The 22,455-nt window shown below is 43.9% G+C and overlaps 1 protein-coding gene across 2 annotated transcripts in view; it reads left to right on the forward strand.

Moving 5' to 3' along the window:
- The window catches only part of RABL6 (RAB, member RAS oncogene family like 6), a 383,686-nt gene that overhangs the window by 146,682 nt on the left and 214,549 nt on the right, over nucleotides 1-22,455 (forward strand). For both annotated transcript variants that reach the window (XM_069241431.1, XM_069241432.1), the window contains exon 6: nucleotides 22,042-22,182. In XM_069241431.1, coding sequence (XP_069097532.1) covers nucleotides 22,042-22,182 — 141 coding nt within the window. The remainder of the gene's footprint in view (nucleotides 1-22,041; nucleotides 22,183-22,455) is intronic.

Genomic DNA, 22,455 nt, shown 5'->3' on the forward strand with positions numbered 1-22,455 from the left:
CATAGGTATGTCGCTCTATTATTGGATTTTTCAATCAACTATATTTTCCGTTTCTTTTCCTTGTCTTCCACACTAAAGCTTCTAATGGGACATGTCCTTCTCTTGGTGTTTCAACCCCATAGCATCAAATCAGTACTGTGGGTGCTTGTATTGTTTTCAACTCTTTTTTGCTCTTTTTGAATTATCTCCCTCCAAAGAACGTTTCATTCTCTGGCTCTGGTTTTTTATTTTCACTTTTTCTTGGACACATCTACTTCCTATCACTTTCTTTCTTTTTCTTTAACACTGTTTTGGGTGATTCATACCACAAATTAATACTGAGAGTTACCACAGCATCTCCAATTCTGGTTCACACATTCATGACTAGTAATCGGGCTTCCTTCCTCTCACTTTTTATATACGTCTCTTCTCTAGTAGTAAACTTCTTTTAGAAAAAATTATTTTCTAAATTTTGACATGTTATTTCTTTGCGTATATCCACAGCCTTGATAAAGTCCATCCAGACGAAACACGTGTCGGCTGTTGTATACTATTTGGACTGCTGTCCACGGCTGTTGTATATTATTTGGACTGCTGTCCACTTGAACAAGGATTTCTGTTTCCATCTTCGATTCTGGTTCCAAGATGTCAGCTTAGGCCACAGGCCATTGTTCTTATTCAAAGACAACACGAGGAATAAAACTGAACATTACAGCTTCTTGGGATGTGCCTTGGTTTTTCTTCTATGCCATGTGCTTTTAGCGTCTGTTGCTCCTAATATTACGTGGCTCAGTAGGATTAAATGTTGTGCTTTTTGTGTGTCTACTCTTTGTTTTGCGTGAGTCAGTGATGTAAAACGCAGTTTTTTTCTGTGCTTTTCCTTCTATTTTGTGTCTCAGTGTGATGGAAGGATTTGCCTTTTGTGTCGCTTTTTGTATTATGGGCCGCTGGGAGGTAAAAGTCTGCGCTTTTCTGGGTCCGCTCCCCATGTGCCCCAGTGGGATGTAAAGCAGTCCTCCTTGCGCCTGGTTCCTTTGTTACGAGCCTCAGTGGGATGAAAGGCTGTGCTTGCGTGGTTTGACTGAAACTGGTATGTTTGTGTGTGCATGGTGAAGTCTTAACCCCTTCGCTGCCAGGCCTTTTCCCCCTCCTGTGCCAGGCCTTTTTTTGCCTATTTGGGGCAGTTCGCGCTTAAGCCCTCATAACTTTTTGTCCACATAAGCTAGCCAAGCCAAATTTGCGTCCTTTTTTTCCAACATCCTAGGGATTCTAGAGGTACCCAGACTTTGTGGGTTCCCCTGAAGGAGGCCAAGAAATTAGCCAAAATACAGTGAAAATTTAGTTTTTCACAAAAAAATGGGAAAAAGTGGCTGCAGAAGAAGGCTTGTGGTTTTTCCCCTGAACATGGCATCAACAAAGGGTTTGCAGTGCTAAACTCACCAGCTTTCAGGAACAGGCAGACTTGAATCAGAAAACCCAATTTTTCAACACAAATTTGGCATGTTACTGGGACATACCGCATTTTTACAATTTTGTGTGCTTTCAGCTTCCTTCCAGTCAGTGACAGAAATGGGCATGAAACCAATGCTGGATCCCAGAAACCTAAACATTTCTGAAAAGTAGACAAAATTCTGAATTCAGCAAGGGGTCATTTGTGTAGATCCTACAAGGGTTTCCTACAGAAAATAACAACTGAAAAAGAAAAATAATGAAATTGAGGTGAAAAAAACATCAATTTTTCTCTACGTTTTACTCTGTAACTTTTTCCTGCAATGTCAGATTTTCGAAAGCAATATACCGTTACGTCTGCTGGACTCCTCTGGTTGCGGGGATATATAGGGCTTGTAGGTTCATCAAGAACCCTAGGTTCGCAGAGCCAATAAATGAGCTGCACCCTGCAGTGCGTTTTCATTCTATACCGGTTATACAACAATTCATTTGCTGAAATATAAAGAGTAAAAAATAGCTATCAAGAAAACCTTTGTATTTCCAAAAAGGGCACAAGATAAGGTGTTGAGGAGCAGTGGTTATTTGCACATCTCAGAATTCCGGGGTGACCATACTAGCATGTGAATTACAGGGCATTTCTCAAATAGATGTCTTTTTTACACACTCTCCTATATTTGGAAGGAAAAAATGTAGAGAAAGACAAGGGGCAATAACACTTGTTTTGCTAATCTATGTTCCCCCAAGTCTCTCGATAAAAATGATACCTCACTTTTGTGGGTAGGCCTAGCGCCCGCGACAGGAAATGCCCCAAAACGCAACGTGGACACATCCCATTTTTTGAAAGAAAACAGAGGTTTTTTTTGCAAAGTGCCTACCTGTGGATTTTGGCCTCTAGCTCAGCCGGCACCTGGGGAAACCCAGCAAACCAGCTGTTTGAAAACTAGAGACCTAGGGGAATCCAAGATGGGGTGACTTGTGGGGCTCTGACCAGGTTCTGTTACCCAGAATCCTTTGCAAACCTCTAAATTTGGCTAAAAAAACACATTTTCCTCACATTTTGGTGACAGAAAGTTCTGGAATCAGAGAGGAGCCACAAATTTCCTTCCACCCAGCGTTCCCCCAAGTCTCCCGATAAAAATGATACCTCACTTGTGTGGGTAGGACTAGCGCCCACGAAAGGAAATGGCCCAAAACACAACGTGGACACATCAAATTTTTTCATAGAAAACAGTGCCTACCTGTGGATTTTGGCCTGTAGCTCAGCCGGCACATGGGGAAACCTAGCAAACAGCGCATTTTTGAAAACTAGAAACCGGGGAATCCAAGATGGGGTGACCTGCGGGGCTCTGACCAAGTTATGTTACCCAGAATCCTTTGCAAACATCAAAATGTGGCCAAAAAAAACACTTTTTCCTCTCATTTCGGTGACAGAAAGTTCTGGAATCTTAGAGGAGCCACAAATTTCCTTCCACCCAGCGTTCCCCTAATTCTCTCGATAAAAACGGTACCGCACTTCTGTGGGTAGTCCTAGCGCCCACAAAAGGAAATGGCCCAAAACACAACGTGGACACAACATATTTTTTCACAGAAAACAGGTGTTTTTTGCAAAGTGCCTACCTGTGGATTTTGGCCTCTAGCTCAGCCGGCCCCAGGGGGGGGCAGAAAGGCCCTAAAATAAATTTGACCCCCCGAACCCCCGCTGCCCGGGAGCGACCCTTGCCTACGGTGTCGCTCCCCCTGCGTGACATTGGCGCTAAAAAACAAATCCCCGGTGCCTAGTGGTTTCTTGGGGGCAGATTGACCTAAAATCGGCCAATCTGCCCCCAAGGGGGGCAGAAATGGTCTAAATACAATTTGCCCCCCAGGGCAGCGACCCTTGCCTGATGGGTCGCTCCCCATCTCTAAAAAAACAAACAAAATAAAAACACCCCAAAAAGTTTGCCCTGGTGCCTAGAGGTTTCTGACCCCCCTGGGGGCAGATCGGCATAATAATAGGCCCATCTGCCCCCAGGGGGGGCAGAAATGGCCTAAAATAAATTTGCCCCCCCCCCTCCCCCCGGGAGCGACCCTTGCCTACGGAGTCGCTCCCCTGCGTGACATTGGCGCCCAAAAAAATATCCCCAGTGCCTAGTGGTTTCTGCCCCCTTGGGGGCAGATTGACCTAAAATCGGCCAATCTGCCCCCAAGGGGGGCAGAAATGGTCTAAATACAATTTGCCCCCTAGGGGAGCGACCCTTGCCTAAGGGGTCGCCCCCCCCCCCCAAAAAAAATAATAAACAAAGAAAAAAAAAAAAAGATCACTGGTGCCTAGAGGTTTCTGCCCCCAGGCCTTCCCAAAAAAATCATCGGAAAGAGATGCGTTCTGCCGGCTTTAGACAGCAGAACTAACTCTGATGTTAATTCTGACCTTAGATCTGTGAAAGGCCATGACCTTAAAATAAACATCTGTTGTGGTAGAGATTTTATATGCATTGGCATTATGAAGCAACGCTGTTGCTCATCCAGAGGAAATATGATGAATGGGAGCTTTAAACAGCAGACCTATCTCTCGTGTTAGAGCTATATGATAGGCAGATGGCTTAGCAGTGCAGTCTCTGATCTTAAAGTGATGTACTTGACGAGCCTTAGAAGGCAGCGCCAACGCTCGTATCAAAGAAATAAGAGAGACAGGGGCTTCAGACAGTAGAACTATCATTCACGGTTGAACCATGTGACAGACAAGTGTTTTAGCAGCACTTGATCTCTGGCTAAAAAAAAGTGGAAGGCAGAACTGAAACAGCAGTGCTATCTCTCTTATTAACGAGATGTGACAGGCAGAGGTCTAAGACAGCAGGACTAGTTATTGTGTTAAGAGAGAGGTGATAGACAGACTAGGCAGCAGGTGCTTGCCGAGGATTACACACCTTTAACACTCAGACGTCGAACAACAGTTTTTCCCTGTGGGCTGTACATTTAGGATTCACTTGTGTTTCTGAGCGATAGCGCCTAATTCACTGTTCTCACAGCTTGACACCTGGAACAGCAGAGCTATACACAATACACAGAACTCATAGGTTGACCCCTGGGAGAAGTAGAGGTTTACAGTACACGGCTCTCACGAGTTGACACTTGGAAGGGAGAGCTATGCCCCATAATGCTCGGATCTCTCAGGCTGACACCTCGCAGCCTTACATAAGAGCTATCCATCACAATATACAGAACTCCTAGGCTGACGCCTGGGACAACAGAGCTAGCCATCACAATATGCAGCACTCGCAGACTGGTGCCTGGGACAGCAGAGCCAGCCATCACCATATACAGAACTCATAGGTTGACACGTGGTACAATACACAGAGCTCACAGGCTAACGCCAGGGAGGGCAGAGCTATCCATTACAATACACAGAACGCCCAGACTGACACCTGGCACAATACTTTGACCTGTTGTAAAAATTGTGGGCTTTTAACCACGCCAACCTCACGCCCATCGCTGTCACTCGTTCATGAGCTTACCTTTTTAAAAATCCTTTGTTATTATTGGTAAATACTTTAAGTTTGTCCCGACTTGGGGAGGTTTGGTTACCGCCTTGGACACTGACCCTTTTGTGTCTCTCCTTCGCGCACATGGCGGCCATGGCGCTTTGAAAAGGCGCGCTTATGTGATCTTTTTTACCTTTCATTTTCAATTTATGTGGCAAGAGAAGTCCATTTAGGAATTTACAATGCCAGTAGTTCTAACTGGAGCAAATGCGCGACCCATTGCATTGCAAATGCGCGACCCATTGCATTGCAAATGCTTGTTTCGATACTGTCGGTATTTTCCAAGAAGGAAAACTGTAGTTGCAATGGAAAGACATATAACCCCATCCGTCCGGCAGCAGGCCCCACCCACCTGAAGGCACAGGGAAGGAGGTGCGTGGCACGAAGTATCTATCCCCCCCCCCCAAACCTTCTTTCATTTCCTCATCAGTTTTTACCTGGAGATATTGGGGGATGTTGTGACGCACTGGGGGATCCTGGTCCCTGGCGACGCGGGGTGGCAGGGCCACTTACCTTGGGATGCCTCACAGCAGGGTAAGGCAGCCAGCGGAGGTACTCGGAAAACACGGCACTCGCAGCCCGGGTCCGCCGGAGAGCTGGACACAAGAACTAAACAAGGTAGTGAGTTAAGCCTAAAGAGAAACGAGTACCTTCCTACTTGAAAAAGGAATAACGGCTAAGGACCAAACGGGAGATTGATTGAAAGCAAAGGAATGAACGGCATGTAACAAGAATTTATTGTCAAGTTTAAAGTTCGCAGAAATGCAAAGCGATGTATGACCCAAATGTACCAATTGAATCACAAACCCTAGGTTGGCTAATCTCAGAAGAGATATAGCATTATGGCAAATTTATCGCTCATAACAATAACTTGACAGAATGATGTATGGCCCTCATAAAAGCAGGGCGGGCATGCTCTAAACTAACTGTTCAATAATCTCCGGCCAAATGATTTTCCAAACACATACCCAACTGTGGTGTTATCATTGCGGGAATGGGCCGTCTGGAGGTGTTTATGTCACTTCCACCTTGGTGTCTCTGTTTTGAGCTCAAAGCAGATTTGAATCTACATGTTTTAGCACCACTTTCAAAGGTGTTGAAAATACACGTTATAACTGCCAGTGTTCACAATTGGTTCTAATCTAGTGCCACGGAAATACCACTGGCACACGTGGGTGGGCCTGCATGCACAACTGCTTCCACTCCTGCAAAAGGTGCTGTTCAGTAACATATTTCTACTTAACGTTTTTGGTTACTTACAATTACGGTCTTACACCTCAGTGTGCTATCAATAGTCTAAGCACCAGTGTTAAAGTCAGACTCATCTGGAATGTTAAATTGTAGACCTGTCCGATGTTTGTTGCCAGATCCACCTGCGTTCGTGCAACGGAAGGAAATTGGGCTGTTTCCAGGCCGCATTCATTTTTACAAACTCAGCACATGGCTCTTGTACATTGCATTGCATTGCTTCCCGCCACCCGTGCAGTACTCTTTTATGAGTTCTGGGCAGTCACAGGTATTACAGACTTCACTGGGATTCCACTCAGTTGTTTTAACCACAAAAGACTGCGAGAGCGATGTTTGTTTAAAACAAACATTGGCAAATCCAGCATGTCTTACCTTTTCACTTTGCCACTTCAGTCCCTTTGGCATTCCGAATGCTTTTTGCTAGTGCTGTTCAGCATCTGTAAAAATAATTTATACAAACATTTTCAATGCAACGGGTCTCGCATTTGCTCGAGTTAGAGCTATTAGCGTTGTAAACTCCTAACCAAACTTTTCTTGCCACACCAATTAAAAGGAAAAAAAACGCACTATGTAAAATGCAGCACAATCGTGCTGAAATTGAAAACGGAAAAACTGAGCGTGATCGCCCTATGTAAACCCCAGCGCAGTCGCGCTGCGTGGAAAATAAACAGAAAAAGTAGTCCAGAAACCATGCTGAAAACATCGAGCCTTGTATGTTTTTAGTACTTTACCGGTGCTATGTAGGTGGTCTGAACACAGGAAAAGGCATGACGTATGCTTGCCTTTCACAAGTGAAAGCAAGCGGATTTTAAAAGGCAAGCCCACGAACCAATGAAAGTGACTCACGTGACATGGGCGTGGTTGGAAGCCCAAAGAGAGATTACTACAGGGGACGGAGCGCTTTGCACTCACCCCTAAAAGTGGTTATTGCTGATGCTTAACAGTGGTCAGTATTGATCTTAATGCTGTGGTGCCCCACTGTGATGATGTATATGCATACGTGTAACTACACGTGGGTGTGCATATGTCATGACACAGCCATTATTTTTAAATTTACTGTTTCATCTTGGCAGATGCCCATTTTGGAGCGCTACAATGCAAAAATGTGCATGAAATTTCATTTTCAGAAGGAAGCACCACACTAGTATAAAACATTCCGTTAAAAATAGAGGTTTGATTAAGTAAGAAAAGTAACAGAAGAGCGGGGGGTGTGGATAACAAGTAAATACCCGTTAAGTAGCGACATTTGTGAGCAGAGACCAGGGGAGTAAAGGAGAAAGGGTTATTTAAAAATAAATAAATAAAAAAAAAAAGCTGAGGGCAGTGTATTGTGGGAGCTACAGAAGATTTTGAGGGTGTGAGAGCAACATGGACAGTGCAGGGAACATGAGTGTAAAAGGAGGAATTAGCACACAGGCTAGGGAGGGTGAAAGCAAGCAAACATGCTGTCCCATGAAGGACTAAAAGTGAAAGAAAATAGTAGTTCCCTGACCTCAACCAGTAGAGATATACAAGTCATGTAAACAAAAGGATGGTAAAAAAGCTATTCTCCAGGGGAGCCACAGACACAAGACGTGGAAGGAAAACCTTATCAGTATGAAAGAAGCAAATGAGATTGACAAGAAAACCAGCCAGTGATAAGCAAAGGGCTGATCAAAAGCTCGCTGCACATATTGGTAATATCCACATTAGGTCTTCTGACAGCTAAGGCTGTCTATAGGCATGTACTAAGAAAGAGTAAAGCGCTGGAATGGTTTTCATGTGAAACAGCATCTTTCTGATGCGGTTTAATGGAGCAAAAAAGAAGATACTGTCAGAGTTTAAAAAAATTAGGATTCTTGTGCCATAAACCAGGGCATGTGACCGAGGAGATCTGTTCTACCTCTCATGTTTGATGAATATTTTAGCCGCAAATTGCTCACCTTGTGAATACCGTCAGGCACCAGACTGGATCAGGAGATTTTTCTTAGCATTGTCGCTGTGTGCCATCAGGTGGTGTTGTCTACTTTCTTCCACTTTAGAAGTGACACAGGAGCCACATATGTGTCACACCTGCACGCTGATGTCAGTTGCTTTGTGAGCCCTCAGACATGAATCTGCAGCTCACTCTCTTAATCTTTCCCATCTTTTTCCCAAATTTGTCCTCAATCTTCCTACAGTATGCAAGGGAACCTGTCCCTTCCGAAGACTATTGGTATAAGCTTTGCAGGGGCTGTAACAAGCAGATTTCTTTGATTTCTGGGATTGATCCCCACCAGTTATGTCTGTAGTGAGTTGGATCTTGACACAACTCCAAGTCCTTTGAGAATTGCATGTTGATGAATACGAAGGAGTTCCTGGACTGTAAAGCCAGGCTCTACCACACCAAATACAGTCAGAAGGTGTGTAAAGAACCCATTTATCTTCTTGAGACCTTTTCACACTCCAAGTAGTCGGGTAAGACCAAGTTAATAAAGAAATACAAGAAATCGAAGTTTGATTCTCCCTCATCCCGCCACTCCCGTCCACAGAAGTTATGAGGATGTCAAAGTGCCTCTCAAGCTTGGTCCTGATCTTCTACTGGAACCTACTGCACAGCTCATATCGATGCAACCTGAATTCCTGGGGCAATGGGCACTGCAGCAGCTAACAGAGGCTTTTAAATAAGCCCTGTTGAGCATCTTCAGAACCAAAGGATCCGAGGAGATCTCCAGATGGGCACCATCAAAAGATTTATCCTAGATGCCATCTGCCCCTCTTGACTCTGGTTTTCGGTCTGGCCTGACTTCAGGGGCCGATGCCCAGCCCAAATTCGAATCCAGCACCACGTTTCACACCGGACCCTGCCGTGTCGATGCTGCCAGAGATACTGCCGAAGCTGGAGGCAACCCAGTGTCGTATCAGATTCTGAAGCCAACCCGACATGAACCTCCACTGCAGTTGCATCCTCCACACCCTTTGCCGCAGGCGATTCAACCTCTTTCTAACCCAGACAAGGCACTGCCATTGCCTACATTGCTTGACATTCCTTTTAAGTCAGACTCCGAACACAGTCAGCATGGTGATACTGGAGATAACTGGGAAGATGTATCCCATTATTATGATGAGGACAGTCTTTTTATGAACCTTCAGGTTGCCTGTGGACTAGACACCTCCCCGTACACTGGATTGAACTCTCCCTCGGTTCATCGGCACAGGAATCAGCTCCTATTGATGTGGTGATCAGATGTGCTGCAGACATTTTAGACCTGCAATTTCTGTCTGTTTAAGTTCAGACTAATGTCCAGACGAACGGCCTCCAGACTGGACAGACTTCTACAGAAAAGTTTTTCCTTTTTATTGAAGCCCTGATGGACAAACTATTGGGCACTTGGGCCAAACCTTGATCTTGTCCACCAGTAAATAGACACATCCTTAGACATGCCCCTTCTGGCCCTCCTTTCCTTATGCAGCCTCACATGACTCCAGCAAGCCTGCAAAGGTGGTTTACCCCCGAACTACGCACAGTCAATAGAGCATGCAAAAGGCTAGAAAGACAGCACAGTAGTAGGGACCTCACAGACCGCACAACGTTCAAAGGTACTCTGAACAAGTATCATCGCTGTATCTGAGAATCAAAAAAGGTCACCTTACTTAGCTGCATTGAGGAAAGCACCATCCGCACGAAGGACTTTTTCATGATCGTCAAAGAGTTCTCCTGCCCAGCAGCCACTGTAAACACAATCCAACCCACTCAGACCCTCTGCGACTCACAGCCGACTATTGGATGACAAAATCACAGCCATCGACAAACTTTCATCCCCAACCCACCAGCATCACACACTTACTGACTCAATCTGGTGACTCCCTCAACCACCTGATCACCGACTGGAAGCCACTAACCATCCAGGAGATAACAGCCCTCATGAGTTCGACCCACTCCGACTCACCCAGCGACCCATGCCCACATTACATCTTCAATCTGGCCAGAAGGAAATCCGCAGCATCCTCTCTCCCATCCTCAACACCTCTATCAGGACTGCCACCTTTACCGAAGCATGGTATCAAGCAGAGGTCAAGTGAAGAAACCATCCGCCGACCAGAGCAAACTCAGAAATTACTTCCCCATTTCACTGCTCCCCTTCCCAGCCGAGGTCCTGGAAAAAGCCATCAACAAACAGCTCTCTGAATACCTGGAAAGACACAATCTATTAGACTCCTCCCAATGAGGCTTCCGCTCCAGCTACAGCACTGAGACAGCCTTTATCGCTGCAACGGACAACATCAGGGCCCCCCTCGACCACAGAGAGAAGGCCGCCTTGATCCTCCTAGACCGCTCTGCTGTGTTCAACACCATCTCCCACTACATCCTCACCTCTAGACTCCACTACATCGAGATATGAAGCAATGTCCTCAAATGGATCCACTCCTTCCTCACAGAGGGGTCCGCCTCCCACCTTTCATCTCAGAACCTAGGAGCAACTTAAGCAGCGTCCCCCAGGAATCCTTTCTCAGCCCCACCCTTTTCAACATCTACGTGATGCGGTTGGCCGAGATTGTTTGTTCCCACTGACTCAACATCATCTCATAGGCTGACGATTCCCAATTCATACTCTCCCTTTCTGAAGACCGCACCACCTCCAGAGCCAGCTTCAGCAACGCCATAACACACATCGCCAAATGGATGATATCCAACTGCTCGAAAATGCACAAGAACAAGACCGAGGTGATCGTCTTCAGAAGCAACCCCTCCCCTTGGGTCGACTATTGGTGGCCCGCCACGCTCTGATAGCCCCTGACTCCGACTGACCCCACCCGCAATCTCTGCATCATCATCATTGACGGCAAACTCACCTTCAGATAAACACAGTGGCCTCCTCCAGCTTCCACAGCTTCTGCATGCTATGGAAGATCTTCAGATGGATCTCCATCGAAACCAGAAAGATGGTCACCAAAGCCATCATCACCAGCAGACTAGACTACGGTAACACCCACTACGTCAGACTCCCCGCCTAGCTTCTCCACAGCCTCCAGACCATTCAGAACGCAGCAGTGAGATGACTCCTGGACCATCCCAGATGGACCCACATCACCCCCACTTTAGAGGTCTCTACTTGCTGCCTGTGCACAAGAGGTGCAAATTCAAGTTTCTCACCATTGCATACAAAGCCCTCCACAACATCGAACCCAATCTCATCAATCACAGACTCTCCTTCCACCAGCCCGCCAGGGTACTCCATTTCACAAGTCTCGCCTTCGCTCAAGTCCGGAGAGTTTGACGCAGTGCAGGGTGTTCCTTCTCCTACCTCACTGCCAAGATCTCGAACGACCTTCCCTCCCACCTGCCCATCTCGCAGACCCTCCTCGACTTTGGGAGAAAGCTCAAGACATGGCGCTTTGAGGAGTAGCTAGTGGTTCGCAGCGACAATCCACAGCACCTGAATGCCCCCCGGGGTGATAAGCCGCGCTTTACAAATCTAATGGTTGATTGATTGAAAGCTTGTTAGTCCAGGCATCCACAAGTAGACTGGAATCTAACTCATTCCTTACTGCGCTTCCTGATAGGGAATCAAAGCACATGGCAGCATTAAAAAAAAATAATGTTTTCCTTGTGATGCCAATCTCATCACACAGTAAATGCCAGTTGCCTCCTGGGATGATACTGACATGCATGATGTGATATGGTCAGTGAGATCTTGCGGGATACCACACCAACCTTGCACAGATCATTCTACGTGGCAGGATGTAGCAAAATAAGTCATCTGCTCTGGGCTGGACAGCACTGACTGCTTGGGCAGGTCAGTTGGTACCAGAGTGGTGGTTCGGTGTCAGACCTGGATGAGGTACATGGGCTTCTTAGGTGAAGTTCAGGTGTCATTAAAGGACTTGCCGTTTAATGCTACCCGTCTCTTTATGAGGCCCTGGGGCCTGGAGCTCTTCAAGGAAAAGAGGGCCATAGTACACTCCCCAGGCTCTTCTGTGAGTGTGGGGCTTTGTGCAAAGACAACAGCAAGATCCACCTCCATAGCAACAGACCCTCCCAGTTCTTTCAAGTCCTGGATTGGGGATCCAGCTGACAAAATTCAGGCCCTCAGGAGCAACACACTGCTCAGTCACCCACCCCTCCCGCTATTGCTACCAAGCTGCTTTATCTTCCCCTCAGTGACACATGGCCACTGTATTGGAGACAGGATAAAGTATTACCTCCACGGATGGTAAAGCATCATATCCTACAGACTGGTACATTAAATACACCAGCAAGGATATGTCCAACCATTCCTTTCAAATCTTTTGCATATTCCATTCACATCAGAGAGGCTGCCGGAGGACCATTTGTTATTCTTGTGGTAGGAGATCAAGGCTCTTTTGGAAAAAGGAGCCATAGTGAGGGTCCCAGCTTCTGAAATGGGGGCTGGCTGTTACTGTTATTTCCTGGTGCAGAAGATGGACAGATATCTTTGTCCTATTGAAGATCTTCCCCTCTCAATTTCTTCCTGAGAAAGGACAAATTCAAGATGCTTGCAGAGTACTATCTGCTTGGGACCCAGAAGAACTGGATAGTAGCAACGGACCTGCTGAATGCCTATTTTAACTTTTTCTTCCTGCAGTTGTATTACCTGCGGTTCAAGGTGCGCAAAGAGCATTTTCAGTTCCCTGTGCTCCCCTTTGGCCTCCCCAGTGCCCCTCAGTTCACAAAAGTGATGGTGGTGGTTACAATAACCCTGCAGAGGGTAGGGGATACCAGTCTTCCACTACCTTGATGACTGGCTATTGAAGCAGGGCCACCAGAAGTCAGTCATGGACCACCTTCAGATTATTTCAGACCTCTTAACATCTTTGAGATTCTCGATCAATGTGCCGTAGTCACAACTAACTCCTTTGCGGAAACCACTGTTCATCTGAGCTATCCAGGAAACAGTGCAGTTTCGAGCCTTCACTCCGGTTGAAGGAGTCCAGGGCGTTCGGGCTATGATCCCGATGTTTCAGCCCCTGTAGTGAGTATCAGTAAGATTGGCTTGGAGAATTCTTGGCCATGTGTAACCTGCTGGTTGACAACACCAGATGGCAAATGCAAGCTCTGCAGTGGGATTTGAAGTCTGTCAGTCAGCACCAAGGGAATCTTATCAGATTCGATTTAGGTTTTGGAGGAGACTGCAAAAGACCTGCAGTGGTGGCTGCTTGACCAGAACTGGATGAGTGGAAGACCCCACCCAAAGCTGACTGTGATGACTGATGCATCACTGTTGTTTTGAGGAGGTCATCTGGGAGAGTTGGAGATCAGAGGACACTGGCAGAGACTCATTTAAACATCAACCTGTTGGGGTTGCTGGCCATTCACTTGGTGTTGAAGGCCTTGCTAACATCTATCAAAGGGAGGCTGGTCCAGGTTTTCATGGACAAAACCACCACCACCATGGGTACTGCAACAAACAAAGCACAGCGGGGTCCTGTGCCAGGAGGTATGGCGCCTCTAGTTGACAGGTCATCTCTTTTATTGTGAACCACCTGTTAGGATCTTTGAAAGCCATGGCGAACTAACTCAGCCGGCGATGCCTACTTGATCACGAATGGCAGTGAGACCCAGAGATGATGCAGAAATGGGAAAAACTCTGGCTTGTTCTATTCACCACTGTTGACTATAGGTAGTGTTGGCACTTGTGTGTGCTGGAGTTCCCAAGAAGGCTGTTCGCTTCAAGTGGAGCATGGACTCTTGTATGTCTTTCTCTTGCTACCTCCTTTTCAGAGTTCTGGAGAAGATCAGGTTTGACCAAACCTCATTCATCTTAACAGTTCTGAATTGTGCTAATAGATAATGGTGCATGAACCTACTGGGTATTTGCATCTCTCCTTGGATTAGCCTACCGTTTTGGGAGGATCTTTGTTGCGCAAGGAGGTCTGGGTTCTGCACCCCCAAAATACGCAATCTGCACCTCCATGAATTGAGATTGATCTGCAGCAGTTGTCTGCATTTGATTTGCCACCTGAAGATGTTGATGTCATCCTGGCTGCCATTCACCGTTACACAAAGTCTGTTTACACTGGGAGAAGGGATACATTTGTAGCCTGGCCTGGAGTCCGTAAGATAGACTGTTTAAATGCTAAACTGTCAGATATTTTGTTATTCGCTTTCTCTTTGGCTCAGCAAAGACTTGCAGTGGGCATTATTAGGGGATATTTGCTGCGCTTTCGGCCTTCTTGCTTTTACCATACCAATGGTACTTGATTAAATCACCTGTTGTTATGCGTTTTCTTAAAGGTTTGACCTACATGTTTCCTCCCAAAGGTTTTTGTGATGCTGCAATGTTACCTTAATTAGGCCATTTCTCAGGTGTACTCCCTTCCAGCAAGTGTACAGAAGTTTGCTGCATCTTCTGACCCTAAAGATTGTTTTCTTCCTTGCAATAACATTAGCTTGTCTTGTGAGTGTGCTCCAGGCTCTCTCTGTGCAATTGCTGTACACCAATTGTTTTCAAGCAAACTGATGCTGAGGACATGGTCCACCTCCTTGCTGAAAGTCATGACTTCTTTTCAGACTGGGCAATCCATCACTCCTCACAGGAAGAGATAGACTGCATCTGCTGCATCCCAAAAGACAGCGAAGCTTTTACATGGATTGCATTAAAGATCATAGGGTGGTCATTCAGCTGTTTGTGGGGTTTTCTAGTTCAAAGAAAGGACAGGTGGTGCAGAAAAAGACTCCCTCGAATCGGATAGTCCTCTGCATTAAGATCTGCTAAACACTGGCCAAAAACCAGTAACGGTATGAGGGTGGTTACAATGAAGCAGGGATCTGTAAAATGGAGTTTGCTGTGATACGCCCCTTGAGGTACTGTTTAGTGTACCATCAGTTCTGCCTTCTGAATAGTCAGTTTCTTTAGTTGCAGTTGTAAAAATGTTAATAAATAAATAAGAGAATTGGTATCCGTAGAATAATCACTAAAGACAACAGAAGTAAACGTTTCACCAGATTATTATGTGGAAAGTCTTAGTTGCCCTTATTCGCGGGATTAACTTGCATCCATATAATATTGTGGGGGGGAGGGGAGGCTCAGTATTTTGCTGCAGTCAACAGGCAGGAAGGCTAGGAGGCAGACACCTGCTTCTTCTTACCAAATTCCATAATTTCGAATCTGGAGCAAAACTCATAGTAATTCAGGTATCTTCAGCAAAAATAATTCATGATGCCTTACCCTCAAATAAGAAACTGAAGACAGTGAGTGCTAGCTCTGACTGCTTCAAACGCAACCTTCCTCATGACTTCTTATTTACATGCGCTCTTAAAATTGTGGACTCAGCAAGTTTTCTAGTTTCGGCAGGGGTTCGGCAGAACCCCTTTTCAACAGCTTTTCAAGAATGGAATAGGTTCCTCTATGAGGAATATGCATACTATTCTGTGTACTGTAAGCCCTGGTGAAAGTGAATGGAGGAAGGTGCAGTACTGAGGAGGCATGCTTGAGTTCATGCCATAAGGTTCTCTGGCAGTGAACAGTCCTACCTATCCCTTTTGCAAGTGGTAGATTTGAAGAAAAACATATTTGTTAGAATACTTCAAACAATGAAAAGCCACATAAATTATATGGTCATTTTTCATTTTTTGTTAACTCCACAAGCACCACTGGGGTTTGAGGGTTATGGTTGAGTTGTCTACCATTGATCTCGTTAGCCAGTTCAGTCACTGCAGAAGCAATTGATATCTTGCCACTAAGTTGAAAGGAGTTTATTTGAAAATAGATAGAACTGTTCTTCTCTTTGTCCTTCCCCCAACTGTGGAAAACTATTTTAATCCCTTGATTTCAAAACATGATGTCCACTTAATGTCCGGTTTCTTGCAAAGATGGAAAATACAGATTATTCACAAGGTTACTCCCTATCTTTATTTGTAAGCGTCTTCCTATCACATTTAATCATTTGTGGGTGCTGGAAACATGTTAGTTGAAACCTATATGGGTTTCCTTCCTCTAACATAAAGGTGTCTGACACCAGTTTAATAGCCAACACAAGCCAGGTACTTTGTGGCCAAGGAAGAAGGAAGTAGCTTCAGGACTCTATGAAGTGAAACTCTCGGAATGTTTGAGTTTTTGGCCATAGAAGAAGAAATAGAGTGTTAGCAGCTTATCTATGCCAATCAATGACCATGATCTATTGCATTAGATATTCGAAAACTAGGGTGGTCCTGAAAGTAAGCCTTTTCACCTGTCATGTGAATCGAAGTAGAAAATATTGTTTGCTTGAACGTCTTTGAGGAAGGTTGCTTGCAGATGTCCTGACTGAATATTCTGTCTCCAGTATGCCATTTTGTGATTTTCTGTCATGCTTGCTGTGGTACAGAAGATCAGCCAACACGGATCTGAAGTCATTATGGTAGTACAGAACTGCAGGTGGCAGGTATGGTACTCACAGGTGCTAAACATATGTTGACAACAATATTGGCCTTATCCAAACAGGAACGATTTGCATTGTTTACAATAGTGAGTAGTCCCGAACCTGAACTGTTCCATCATAAGCCTCCATGCTTAGTAATTCTAATGAAGCCATAGTCACATAATTTCTCATACAGATGTAAAGGATGTTCTGCTGCTAACTAAATGTCATTCTATCAAATTTGTATTTTTAAGGCTATGGAATACATTTGCCAAATGGTACACCTAAGGTGCTATTACATGTAGTTATTATCCTGAAGTTTTTGACTTCCTTGTCAAAAATAGTCTCAATAGCTTGTCTGTAAAAGGTTATCTGGCAGCCTTTTCTGTATTCTTATATACTCTGGAACAGAGAAACAAATTTTTGTCTAACAATAGTATCCATATTTGTGAAGGGACTGACGTGTCTTAACTTGGTACTTCAATTCCTTGACGGATATATCTTTTGAATAGTTATATTTGTTAGTTGCAGTACTTGGTTTGAGAATTGAAAGCTTTCTCTGTGACATTGACTTACACTGACAAGGTTATTTTAAGATCCCAGCATTCCCTCCTGCTAAAGGTTATTCCAGAATTTGACCTTGTGCAAGGAATAGTTTTACTTTTATTCTATCACGCCACCACATTGGTCCAAAGTGAAGGAGAAATGTCTTTACTTATAATACAGAAGTGCCTTCAGGTTCTTTCTGGAGTAAACAAAGATGCACTGGACAGGTGATGACCAACTGTTAGTTTGTTACTTTGGTACAAAGAATGAAAAGGTGATAGAAATTCCCCTGAAGGAACTGCTCGAGGCTTTGTGACTTCATTTTGGTACAGGGCAGAGGCTTGGCTGTTGTGAGAATTATTCTTTATGAAGATATGACAAGTGATTTAGGGCCTCATTACGAGTTCGGCGGACGGTTTAGACCATCCACCGAACTTCCGAAGGGGGGGCGGTTGCCGCCATAGTGACTACCTCTCCGCCGGGTCCATTAAGATTTTCACTCTAGGTCATCAGGCCGAAACCTCAGTTTCCCCCCACTGGCCTAGCAGGAAATAGCCTACAGCATTGTCTCTGGCTCGTAATTGAGACGGCTGGCAATGCTGTAGGATGCAGGGTGCACCAGCACCCTGCCCATGCCAAGTACATTGAGAGGGTGCTGGCCAGGGGGACTCTAGCACTGCCCATGCCAAGTGCAGGGGCCCCCTGCACCTGTCCTCCACCCGCGTTTTCATGGCGGTGCTACCGCCATGAAAAGGCTGGCGGAGAACGAGATCGTAATCCCCAGGGCCAGCACTGCTTGCAGCCTTGCCCTGGCGTATTAGGACCGCCGCAACCGCCAGACCGCCAAGATCTCTGATTCTGGTGGTCCCCCCACCGCACTACGGCCGTGGTCAAAATATGGCACTTGAACTGTTGCATTGGCGGCGATCCGACCTGCCATCCGCAAGTCTGGTGGTCAAGTGACCGCCAGACTCGTGATGAGGTACCCTAAGTCTTTGGTGAGCTTGTTCACAAAACATCACTGTCTTGATTCTGTTCAGGGTAAGGCTGATTTCTTTAGAATAGATCAGCAAAATGCTTTAGTTTAATAATTCAAATAGCAGGAGGTGTGGCATTTAACAAAATATCCCCCTTTCCATGGGGCAGTCTGCGTCATAAATCTACTTATCCTGTAAAAAAAATCCACTTGTCCCTTTCGTGCCCATTAGTGCGGCGACAAATTATGGCAGCAATTTCATTATATACATGCTCTGATAATAGCCTCTCGGATTATTCCAGGGCTCATACTATAGTAAGATTTGAATACTAGCAATTCCTTTCTTCTGCCATATTTCCACATATCACAAACTGGGGCTGGAAGTAGCAGTGAACAATAGTTCCAGGAATGGAATGCCCTTTTGAATCCGTGCAAACCTACTAACTTGCATGTTTTAGGGGTTTTCGCCAGGTCTTCTGACTTTTTTTTCCATACTGAGTAAGGTTGGAAAATTATACCTGACAAGGCCAGAAGTAAAACTTCTTTCAGGGTTGGGAAAAAATTGTGGTTGGAGGAGACTGAACTTGTAAACTTTGAGATATTCGCATGAGAAAATCTACGCGTGCACATTTGCTTGTGCTAAAATACAGTTCACAAATATTTTCTAGAAGTACAATTCCCTAGCCTACTTCTGTAGATTATTTTGAATTTATGTAAGCCATAATTCTGCATCAATGCAAGGACATATCCCATGGGTGCATTTTTGTGACTTTCTTTTCAGAATTGGGCCCCAAATTAGGTCTGATGTTAACCAAGCCCTTTTGTTTTGTTATCTCTCTAGCTATCGGCTGGGTTCACCCTGAGTGACAGCATTCTGCCCTTTCACAAGTAGGATATCTGCACACAAAAAAAGTTTTGTTCAGTGCAAGGGACTACTGAGCAATATGTGCTTTTTGAGACAAAAATTATTTTTTCTTTTTGCCAATGTTTGTTATAACGATGAAGGCCCGGCAGCTCCCACAACAATAAAGTTTTACAAAAACTATGTCAAAACAAAACCCGCATTGACAAAACCAAAAGACTGACCACCAAAGTCAGACTTAATGGTTGTTTATTTTGATATTTCCCATAATCTTGTTAAAAAATTATTACACTGATTTTCCATTAATAATATTTTAGCATGAATCGGCACATTTTACTAAATGTGCTTCAAAGAAATGGCACCTAAATTTCACATAGTTTAGCAAAACGTTATTTTTTTTCTAGTTCCATTTTTATGTGAATATTGTATTTTGAAAGCAAAAAATCAAACTTGCTTTCAAGCTTTTTCAAATATTTGCATCTGAGCAGAGACCATTCTGGGAACATTATACATAGCTTCGTATTGTTAAACTTTGCAAATGTCTGTACACATTTTTATATTTGAACCACTCTCAGTAGTGCAGTCCAGGCTTATATTTCCTTTGAGCGCTCACCCTAATAATAAAGGCTTTGAATTACTGAACCATAAATACAAACTTAAACAGCATTAACATATGGACACACACATTACCTTTACTACAAACACTGCTCTTCCCTCGTTTAAATAGACATATTCCTAAAACCCAATCCCCACGAAACTGCTAAGGAGCACTTTATGTTGATGACTTTGTGTAGAAAAGTGGCCTTTTTCAGAACAAGTTACTTTTCTTTGGAAATAATGTGTGATGTATACAAAACTTTGTTTGGATTCATCACCCTCTGACCTCCCTTTCCAGCAGGTGTTAATTATTCAGTAGCATTTATTTGGTCTTTATAATGGTTGAATCATCTTTGTTCTAGCCTATGTGAAGCCGTACCAGTTAGCTGGAACTGATAACATAGCAATGTAGGTGCCTTGATGGACCTGATATCTCTTTTCCTGGGCTGACTATTAGATCTGCACAACTTTGAGCCAGAGAGGGAAATTGCTGAAAATAGTCTGATGCAATCTGCTTCCTGTAAATACTTTGAAATTAGGAATTTATGCGGAAATTCATATTTAGCAGAAAAAAGCCTTACCAAACATCCATTTGAGGTGCTTAGATGAAATTGTGGTCAAACTCTAGTAGCAGATAAACAACATGTTTTTGTCTGGCATGGACTTTCGGAAAAAATGAGAGCAGAAGAAGATTAACTGGGTGCCAGATTGATGAAAACGCACATTACACCTCAGGTAATTGATGGTATCGGTTCTCATGCCTTATCTCAGTGTCCTGGGGAAGCCAGTGGTTACAAGACAGAAACCATCAAAGGTTCAGTGAATCTAGTTGACCTTCGAGCTTAAGCAGTACCCTTTCCATTTGTATCAAGTAAATCCTTTCTAACAGCCTTATGCCAATTTGTGGTTTGTTGGTAGACTTCCAGGGTCAGTGTACCATCTTCTTTTCCAACCAGGTGTTCTCCTTTCACGCTCCTAGAAAGTGGAATAGCCACACTTAACAACTTGGATGCAGTTCAAATGTCCTAAATTACCATAATACTCTAAAAATTCACATTCTCAAACTCTACATGGAGCCATATAATAATGAACTTAATGGCGCTCTTGCTAAATTCTTGTAGTTTTCTTTGTGATCTGTTGTTTTATGTGAAGCACTCCACTACCCATGTGGTGATGTCCGGACTATAGAAATACCTCAATAATAACAGTAATGATAATAATATTCATAATAAGCTGCCATTATCCATCATGACCACATATGGTTACTGTTTTCTGGTTGAGGCTGATCAATTTCTTTTGCTCAGAAAATCAAAATACAGCTCAGAATAGGTTACTAGTTTTATATAATTTAACATGAAAATACTCTGAAACTGTATGACTACTGAAGTTCATTTATTTATATTGATTATGGTAGTAGTAGTAGTAGAAGTTAGATGCAAGCTTGTAACCTGGTCATTCTGTTGTATTATAAATATGAATAAGGAGCTATTGTTGATTGATTTTACCTTGATTATCTCGGTCCCCACTATGAGTTTCCAATAGAGTCAATATCAGGAGATATTGGTGCCGCTTGAATTTTTACTTTTCCAGTCTCACCTGGGGGCTCTGGCTGCTGAAACAGCCAAAATCTCAGGGTGAACCTCCGGTGGAGACTGACAATTTAGCAACAGAATTGGGCTTGGTACTCTTTATTCTCCCCAGATTGATCCTCCTTTCTTAATGATATCTCTGGGTTCACTTGTGATTCTTGGCAAACCCACATTCGAAAGGTACTGAAAACTTCCGGGGTGTGGAGTTACTGGTGATAGCTCTGGGGTACTCAGACTGATTACCTGATTGGAATTTAGAGAAGTACTAGAATTATTAACTTACTTTTATATTTTCCGTATTTTCTCCCAAAAAAATAAAAATCATCTTATTGTTTACTGTACAGGTAGCATAAATACAAGCATGCCAGTGACGTCCTTAACTATAGCATAATAAAATAAAGTAAGTACTGGGGTTTAAAAAGGAAAAGCAGGACTTAAAAACTGAAGCCTGTTGAACCCCAAACAAAACAAAAAACTGAAGAAAACTATCAAATAGTCCTTGTTGGACAGAAAGACCATGCCAACAAATAAATTCCCGTCTATTTGTTTTTTGGCCTCACTTCCTTAACTCAGCAGAATAATACAGATTAGGTAATGAAAGCTTAAGCCTTTTTGGTATCATGTACTGTCACTGCTAATGTAATTTTTGCCTTACACTTTTGGGTAGTGTGTTGCACTTTTTATTGAAGGGAACTATCCTGTGCATGATGTTTTAACATGTTATCATATCCAGGCTTGCTCCTAGTCTGTGTCATGACTCTACTCTTGCCTGGAGTAATTCATAGTGGTTATTTGAAAAAAATAGTAAGTATTATTTCTTGAGTAACATAATTATGGGAGCAAGCAGATTGGTGGGGTGTAGGGTTAATTGTATTTCTCTCATAACCTTTTGTTTTTTTCTTTTGTTTGGTACGTTCACTTACCGTGTTTTTTCACCTTCCTTTTTGTTATATCCAGGACATTCAACTACATATTGCGGGAGCTGCCAAAGGTGCCGACCCATGTTCCGGTGTGTGTACTGGGTAACCATAGGGATATGGGGGAGCATCGTGTTATCCTTCCTGACGACGTTCGAGAGTGCATTCAGAGCCTTAACAGGTATGAGTACTCATTTGGCTGCTCAATACTATACTATATATACTAAGAAGTTATACCTAAATGATGACTTCTCGTGCATTGTCATTACTTTGTGACTGAATGCAGAAGATAATTTAGTAACTATAAAGGCACATGCTTTGATTTCATTGCTAGCCTGTGGTCTAGTATTTATGATCTTTGGATGTATGACAACTATATTTTTTATCTACCTTTAAAGTAGTCATAGTGTCTCTAAAGAGGACGCGGGGCTGGAAGTACAGCTTGGTCATTTAT

This window comes from Pleurodeles waltl, chromosome 6, assembly GCF_031143425.1.
Source record: "Pleurodeles waltl isolate 20211129_DDA chromosome 6, aPleWal1.hap1.20221129, whole genome shotgun sequence".
In the NCBI taxonomy this organism is placed as follows: Eukaryota; Metazoa; Chordata; class Amphibia; order Caudata; family Salamandridae; genus Pleurodeles; species Pleurodeles waltl.